Raw genomic sequence first — 9095 nt, 5'->3', positions numbered from 1 at the left:
CAATTAATTGGCAATTATAATAGAGTTGGCAAAAATTGAGGTGAATTGAGACAGGCTTCCGCAAAATTCCAAGTGAATTGGGTCCTCCTGGCCAATAAATCTTTATATGACTAGTGGCGAATTATGGACATCTATTAAGACAACCTCAGAAAGTGTAGGCGAAAATATTGAATTTAGCGTGTGGAAAACATAGATTCTATTAGCAAAATCTTGATAGAGATACAATTAATTACATAAAACAATGGGCAATTGGATATTTATAAAGTCCGAGCGACATGGCCACCCCCGATCGATACAATATATTTGCTATTTTCCAAGTCACCGACATATTCCCCACTAAAGTAATTTTAGACAATTTAAAGAAGAAAAATTTAACAAAACATTATCTGAAAACATATTTTATCAAGTATAAAATAAAAAAAACTTAACAAGCATTAATTTAATACATATTGACACCTGCTTTGTCCCAATGACTTGACTTTTACAAAGATAAGGACACTTGTTTTTCTCTTTACTATTTAAGCAAAACAACCTTATCTCATATTTTTATATTTTACATATATTCAACTACCAAACACACTAAGGAAAAAAATTAATATTTAGAAAAGACCAACAAATCAAACTCACCTTTGAAAAAAAATCATCCTAGTATTAAAATTCTACATACTTTATTCATTCCAAGTAGGTAGTACCATCCTTCCATGAAACACAATTTTCATCATAAAAATACATCTTATTTTCATCACACATCGTACAAAATGTATTTATATAGAAAAACAATGAAATTGTGTGCAGTGGTTTTTCCCTCGTTTTACATTCGAAGGCTACACAACAATAAAAGAAGAAGAAAAAATATACAAAAGGATAATTGCTGGACCAAAGTAGCGTAAGTTAGGCACTGTGTACGTTTAGTCAATATGTTTAGTAGGTAAACATCAGTGACAAGAATAGATTGATAATGACTGAACCTTCGCCATCTCTCAAGAATTTCATGGCGGTGCTCTCCAATCAACACAGTGGTGACCAAACTACACCTTCCAAAATTGACAAGAGGCCATTTACAAGAACCTGTTACCAATTTTTTCCCTTTCCACCCGTGGGACCGACGAAATCACATGAGCTCCGTTGCTTGAGCTACGATTGTGGGTGAGCTCTGTAAAATAGCTCAACCTGTGAATTCCCTTGAATTGGAAGTAGACGTAGAATTGGAGGAAAAGAACGCATCACCCGTATCAGAAGACATAAGCCACGTAAAGTCGCCTCTGCTATTGCACGACGATTCAAGGTCCAACTCCATGCTCTGCAGTGCACAGATCATGTTTGGCGAAGAGTGGTCGATGGATTCCAGGATAAGAAGCGCCTTGGAGATGGAAGGCCTGCACCCAACTCGCGGGTGAGCGCACTGCAAAGCCAGCAACAAGACCCGCTCCATAGTCTTCTTACAACCAGAATCCCGAATCCTCTCGTCTATTATTTCTGCCGATTTCCCATTCTGACTCATCTCCACTACCCAGTCAGAAATGAGGACGTGCTCAAGACGATCAGTGCGCGAGTCGAAAGCCCGACGGCCCGTCAAGAGCTCCAGCACAATGATACCAAAGCTAAAGACGTCGCTTTTATCATTGAGGTGCCCATAGAGCGCGTACTCGGGAGCAACGTAGCCCAGAGTGCCCACGGTGCGCGTGGTGTAGTGCGTCTTGTCCTTCGTCTTGAACTTCGCCATCCCAAAATCAGCAACCAAAGGACTGAGATCCTCGTCGAGCAACACGTTCGCCGCCTTCACGTCCCTGTGAATGATAGCCGGTTTTGCGTCTTCGTGCAGGTATGCGAGCCCCCTCGCTATACCCACCACGATCTTGAACCGTTGTGGCCATGTCAAACAGGGCCGGGTAGAGCTAAAGAAATAATCCGCCAGGCTTCCGTTCTCCATCAAATCATAGACCAGAACCTGCTCTGGATCTTGGTCGATGATCCCCACGGAGTACCCTTTCAGAGGCAGCAAGTTCCGGTGCTTGGTGCTGCTGATCACCTGGACCTCGTGGCTGAACTCCTCTTCTGCTCTCTGCCTAAAGTCCTTAAATCTCTTCACAGCTATTCGACTTCCGTCTGCCAGAGTGCCTCTATACACCATCCCGAAGCTCCCTTCTCCGATCAGATTCGACTCCACGAAATTCCCCGTGGCTTCTTTAATCTCCGACATGTTGAAGAAAATCAAACCGGTGCTCTCACTGAGGATCTCATATCTCCGGATCAGCTTCCTCTGTTGGCTTTCCTTCACGCCCCGCAACCTTTTTAGGTACCCGAAAACGCCGACAAAGACAAGGATGAGCACCGCCAGGGAAGGAACGAGCGTGATGATGAGCGTCTTGGTGACTGCATTAGAAGTTCGGCTATGTCGGCGGCGAAGTGGGCCGCTGGTGTTAGCCACGAGAGACATATTGGTGACGCTCAGAAGACAGTAAGTCGCATCAGGCCCGAGGGCGTCGTAGCAGTTGATGCCACCGCCGACATATATTATGACAAACGCCGGACAATTGGAGTTCCCCTTGAGGGGGATTTCGTTCAAGTAACTGAGCGCCCTGCCCATGGCCATCACACAGTTGTTGCACTGGAACGCCCCCGGCTTCGATGCGTTGCAGTTTTGTTGCAGGAAAGACACGTTGACGGTCTTCTCGAAGCTTTTGAGATCCGTAATGTTGTTGCAGGTGGAAGAGTCGCTGAGGAAGTTTTGAAGCCCGAGCCTGCAAGTCGTGATGAGGTTGGAGTCGATCCCGCGATCTATGAGCTGCTTGTTGAATTCGGCAACGCAAGAGTCGGCGGTGCCGTTGTCTGGCAAGAGGAAAGAGTGAGTAGTGTGCAGCCATGAGAAGTGCAGGATTTTGACCAGGTCGATTATGCCTTGGCAGCAATAGGATTTGTCAGGTAAAAAGCATTGCTGAAACAGCCATGAGTGCGCATCCAGTTCGGCCGTTATGTTCATCGGGCATGCTACTCCTGTGGCTTTCGCTTCTGGCAGAAGGGATATCATAAGTATTGCCGCCATTATTACTCCTGCCATTAAGCTCTTCTGCTCCATTTTGCTCTCTCTCCCCACCAAGATGTTCTGTGAAAGAGGAGTTTATTAAGAGGGCAGAGATGCGTTGACAGAATAATCAGTGGAAGGAGAAGAGCACACGCAAGACACGATCAGCTCACCAACCCAGAATATAAGTAATGGGTTGGATTAGAAAATGTGAAAAGAGTCGTATAGAGCACACAAGGTGTCCCAGAGCAGCCGCCATTAGCAGTTAAAAAAGAGAAGATTAAATTTATCATAAGCCGTTAGTGTCACTGTGAGTATATCGATAAGGAAATGTCTAAAATGATATGTTTTTGGTAAGGGTCCCTGCTGTAACAGTCTATCTTAGCTTTTAGCCATTTACCATCGATTAGGAGGACTATCTTTTCAAGTGAGTGATATTTATAAAAATTCTGTGGCTTGCCAGGTTTTACTGGGTAATTCAGCTTTAAAAATTTGGTGCAAAGGATCTTTCAGTTATTGCTTTTTCCATATAGATATTAGGTTTGACAAGACAGTTTACAAGATTTTGTATTGCTTTTTCAATTTAAATATTAGGTTTGACAAGCTAGTTTATAAGATTTTTTTTTTAATTACTATAATTTAAGTGGTTATTTATTTATGTTGTCCTTGGTCCCAAATGAGAACTTTTGTTTTTTTTAAATTATAAGGGAGATTTGATTCATATTTATTGATACCTTTTTAAGGTCTTGTGAGTGACAAAAAGTTCTATTATAAATTAATTTGTTTTGATTAGGTCAAAATTGTAACATTTGAATAATAAGTATATAGAAATTTTGGTAGAATGAATCTATCAATTATTATCTCTAAATTTAAAAAATTAAATATTCATAGAAATCTTTAGCTTTGAGAAGATATGCAATGGGATTTTATTTGAAAGATTAACTTTATGTTTTTTTACTGAATTTTAAGTTTAATTAAATAATATATTAGATAATATTATTTTTAAACTTATAATTTAAGTGATTATATATTTATGTTGTACTTAGTCTCAAATGAACCTTTCAATTACAATTTTTAAGCTTTAAAAAATAAATGTTATTTGAATGTTCTTAATTTGACAAGAAATTAACATGAGATCTCTATCTTTTTAAAAAAATATAATGGAGATTTCATTTATATTTATTGTTATTATATTAAAGTTTTGTGAGTGACAAAATGTTTTATTATAAATGAATTTGTTTTGAGTGCAAATTTCAAAATTACAATATGTGGATATCAAGTATATAGAATTTTTGGTGGAATGAATCCATCAATTATTGTCTCTACACTTAAAAAATCAAGTATTTGTGAAACATCTTTAGCTTGGAGAATATATGCAATGGGATTTTATTTGGAAGATTAAATGTATGCTTATGATTGTATTTAAGTCTAACTAAATAATATATTAGACAATATTATTTTTTTTAAATTATAATGAAAGTGTATATATATTTATGTTGCACTTTGTCTCAAATGAACCTTTCAAGTATTATCTTTAAGCTTTAAAAAATAAATGTTGTTTGAATTTTCTCAATTTTGACAACATATTCACATATGATCTTTTCTTCTTTTTTAAAAAAATATAATTCAGATTTGATTTATATTTATTCTTACTTTATTAAAGTCTTGCAAGTGACAAAAAGTTTTATTATAAAACAATTTAATTTGAGTTCAAAACTATAACATGTGGATGTCAAGTCGGTAGAAAATTTGGTGGAATGAGTCCATCAGTTATTGTCTCTAAACTTTAAAAGTCAAATAATCATGAAATATCTTTAACTTTGAGAAGACACACAATAGAATTTTATTTTAAAAATTAATTGCATGTTTATTATTGTAGGGTTATGTTTATTGTATTTAACTTTAATTAAATAATAAATTAGATAATATTAATTAAATTTAAATCAAAAAAAGAAAAATGTTAGAAAGTCGCTAAGTTATGCTTGTTGATGATGAATATTCACTAATAGATAATTTATTATAGTTGACAAGTAGGCAAATTCACTACCTTATTATTAAAGGAAGATTAATATACTCTAAAATTTTATATAAATTAGACCTATTATTATTATTATTATTATTTAAAGTGTAAAAGTATAAGTTAAAATATTAATATAATTAATATATTCTTCTAAGCTCTTTAAAAAAGAAACTTTCTTGACATTTAGATTGGATTATAGAAAGAAAAAATGTTATATGCATAAAGAGGGTAAAGAATGACATCTTGGTTTGATGTTTGATGTATTATATGTTAAACCAAAAGTCATAAATATGAGGAAGAAACAATAAAATGTGTTGATTCTTGTGAGAAATTAGATTCAAGATATTTTTATAGTTGTAGAGGAGTTCATCTACTTATAATTCCATTTTTTTTCTATGTATATGCATATAGAAAGCTCTACAAGGGTGATCTTCAATAGTTTGTTCATCTAGTTGCAAATCCATCCTTTATGTATTGAAATTGAAATAATTCTATATGACCCAGTATAAATTTCTACAAGGGTGATCTCACAATAGTGTGTTCCACTTGTGGTATAGGAGATAAAAATGAGTTTTGAAAGGAAAAGTTAGTGAACAAATTCAAATTAAGAAACTTCATTCAAAGATAAAATATGCACCACGAGTTAATGGAATTTAAATGAAGGGGGCCTTCAAATGAAGGTCTTTTCTAATTTTTAAATGTTTCACATTAAATATCCCTTTTGGAAGGAACCATTGAATTGAAGGACTGAATGTCCTTCGTACATAGGTCCTTCATTGGAATGACTTAGTGACACCCTCCTCCTTTTGTTGGCCTAGTTTTTAGAAGAGATTTATTCTTTGAAGCAAGATTTGGACCATCAAATGGGCTCACCCTAACATGATGTTTTGTGATCTAATTCTTTATATATTGTCTTCTACCTAAACATAAATGTCTTATTTGATGCATGTGAAAATTAAAAATGATAAACTTAATATTGATGTCCTTATTTCTTTAAAAACTAATTAATCTGGATATTTACAAAAAAAAAATACGCATTATATTTAATCCATACTCTAAATTATATTTAAATAAAAAATTTAACAAAGATCATGATAAATAATTCATACAATAGATCTATGAACCTTACTTGTCTATTTTCAAAAAATTATAAATTTATCTCATTTTAAAAAAATTATATTTTATGAAATAATATAACTAATTAAATAATATATTAAAAAAATTATTGAGAAATGTTTAGATTAGATAAGCTTGAGAAGGGTCTAGTCCCATTACATAGCAACCATTAAGAAAAAAGAGTGAATCTCACAAGAAGGTGAGGTTAGGAAAACAAAAAACTTAACCAAAAAGAGAAAAAAACTACACAACACAACAAGTAGGACCATTCATGAACCAACAAATAGCTAGGTGTCATTGAGAAATATCAATCCCTTAATGGCTTGTCATTCCTTTGGTGAAAAATCTAGTCTACCTTTGAAGGTTAACAATTGGTGGAGAGGAAGGCTTTTATCAATATTTGTTGCTTTTTTAATGGAATCTTCTAAAGAGGAGAAAATCTAAAAGTCAAAATTAAGCTTGACATTATGCCTAAAATGATTAAGCATAGGAAAAAGAAAGACTTGAAATTGCCTGCAGCAATCTTCAAGGGTAACATACCTTATCAATTTTTTAATGATTTTGGCCTAGACACTAAAAAGGACCTCTCTATTAAAACCAGTTTGGAGATGATTGACATTTTCCTCATCCACCAGGAACCTCTTCATGGCATCTCTGTTATCACCTTTTGTTTCTTTGCCAGTCAAATGCACTCATTGAGAAATCCAGTCATAACTAGAATGGTTTCCATAGAAACCTAGAAGGAAGTGCTTGCATAGTCACCATACCGTCCTTCCAAGACTTGGAAAAATCCATAGACAGATCCTAGTGTAAGACTCATAGATATGATATAGGGAGAAGAATTGCCCACCAACAAGATCTCCCACAATTCTTGATCACTTTTGAGCACTTCAGAGTCCTTAGACTTAATATGGATAAGATCTCCACCATTTTTGAAACACCAACACTACCGACCAAAAGGATAGGGGAGAAATGAATTACCCAAATCCAAATAATTAAGAAAAATTAACCAGAGCCAAGACGAAATGATTAATTAAAATATTTCTAACATGCTAGGAAGGAAAATAGGGAATCTTCAAGAACATACCGAAAAATTCGATACAAGCATATATGAAAGCAACATAATTAAAATGTAGGCAAGAGATCAAAATCATATGAGCCAAATAAATTGTCATCATATTTTAATCTTTGTTTCACTCAGACTGGGAGAGAAGTCTTGTCATCCTAAATGGTGAGATCATCCACATGCATTGCAGACTTGGCCAATGAATCTACTATTTTATTCTCTTATCTAAACATGTGACAAACCTTGTGATTCTATAGAGAAGTGAAGCTATTACAATCCATAGTAATCATATCTTGGATATTCCAACTAGGCTTAGCCTTGTCCATCAACATGTTAACAATATTTAAGGAATCACCTGTAAAGATTATGTTGTTAAGGCCTTTTTCCTTTGCTAATATAATTTCATGGTAAGTTATTTCCACCTTAGCATAGTTTAATGATTGCACTCCTAAATTGATAGGAAAAAAAAACAAGAAATTTCCTTTATGATCCCTCATAACACCACCCCTCTGGCATGCCCCAAATTACCATTGGAAGATCTATCAAAATTAAGCTTGAGGTAGCTAAGGGCAAGGGGGACCAAAAGGTAGTAGACTGGGGAAATTACTTGGTGATGTCTACACTAGAGTGTAGATATGAAATATCCTAGATGTGAGAAATTTGAACTTGCGACTTTGAAGGATTTCACGAAGGCTTCTTTAAAGAAACTCCTTTGATATTCTATTTGATGGAGATAATTTTGGAATCAATGATGAGTTTCCTTGGTACAATTTTTGTCTCTAAATACTATTATTTTGTTCTTTTCAGACCCCCCAACCAATGCGAGGAAAACCCATCCACTAGAGTTCCACAATGAGAGGATGAGAGAATGGACGGGACCAAATTTCATAAATACTCTTTACATTACTCTATCAAACCCAGTTCATAAGGAATTTTCTAATAACTCTCTATCTTATATTAAATATAAGATCAATAGTGAATGAGAATATGACCAACCTATCAAAATAGGGGGCCACTTTGGCTCCAACAAGCTAAAATTAGACTTCACTAAATAGTCACCAAAGTAGGAATCAGGTCAAATTAGGATAGCTTAGAGGTGGGTCCTATAATGTATCTCTAACTAGAAAGAGTAATAAGGATCTCCTCAACTCAACAATACAAAGATATGAGTCAACCTAATTGGAATCGATTCTCTAGAGTGGGGGGAGATAAAGGAATCTTGGTGATCTTTGACAAAGAACCCCAACCTTCTTTATAGGACTAGTTGAATGGTAGAGTAGATAGGGTGGAACTCTAAAGGAACAAGGGAGAGTCGGGGGTCTAACTAGAAATGAGCTCTCTCACCATTGCCAATCTTCCATTGATAGCCCAAACCAAAGATATTTATTGAGATTGAAATTAAGGAGACACCTTCATGGCCATTGAGGTATTTGAATCTCACAATTTAGGCCCAATCTAGATCCTACTTAGTTAGATTCCAACTAATTTTAGTTAGGATGGCTTTATTCATAAGATTGATCTTTTGAATACCCAATCCTCCAGTTCACTTATGGAAATACAAAAAATCTTAGTCCTTAAGGAAAATCATGTTCTTCCTTTAATTCCAAAACCATAGAAATCTTCTTTGAATTTTTTCAAATTTGGAATCCATTGATTTGAGAATGGAGAAAAAAGACAATACATGTACACCAATGAAGTCTAAAGAGAGGCTTTGAGAAGTTAGAATTTTCCTGCACTACTTAAAAGAGTCCCTTTCCAAGTAGCCAACTTCCTACAAACCCTTTCCAGTAGACAAGTCTAGACAAAGTTAACAACAACGCTTTGAGTGAGGGACATGCTTAAATAGGAGAAGGGGGGAGGTTCCACCTTAT

General features: G+C 35.2%; 1 protein-coding gene across 1 annotated transcript; it reads right to left on the bottom strand.

Annotated features, from left to right (window-relative positions):
* Nucleotides 1–1165: 1165 nt before the first annotated feature.
* On the bottom strand, nt 1166–2200 carry LOC131069498 (probable LRR receptor-like serine/threonine-protein kinase RKF3). Its single transcript, XM_058004958.2, has one exon. The coding sequence runs from the start codon at nt 2198–2200 to the stop codon at nt 1166–1168; it is 1035 nt and encodes a 344-aa protein (XP_057860941.2).
* Nucleotides 2201–9095: the final 6895 nt, after the last annotated feature.

This window comes from Cryptomeria japonica, chromosome 3, assembly GCF_030272615.1.
Source record: "Cryptomeria japonica chromosome 3, Sugi_1.0, whole genome shotgun sequence".
Taxonomy (NCBI): domain Eukaryota; kingdom Viridiplantae; phylum Streptophyta; class Pinopsida; order Cupressales; family Cupressaceae; genus Cryptomeria; species Cryptomeria japonica.
This window is presented reverse-complemented; position numbering and strand designations above follow the sequence as displayed.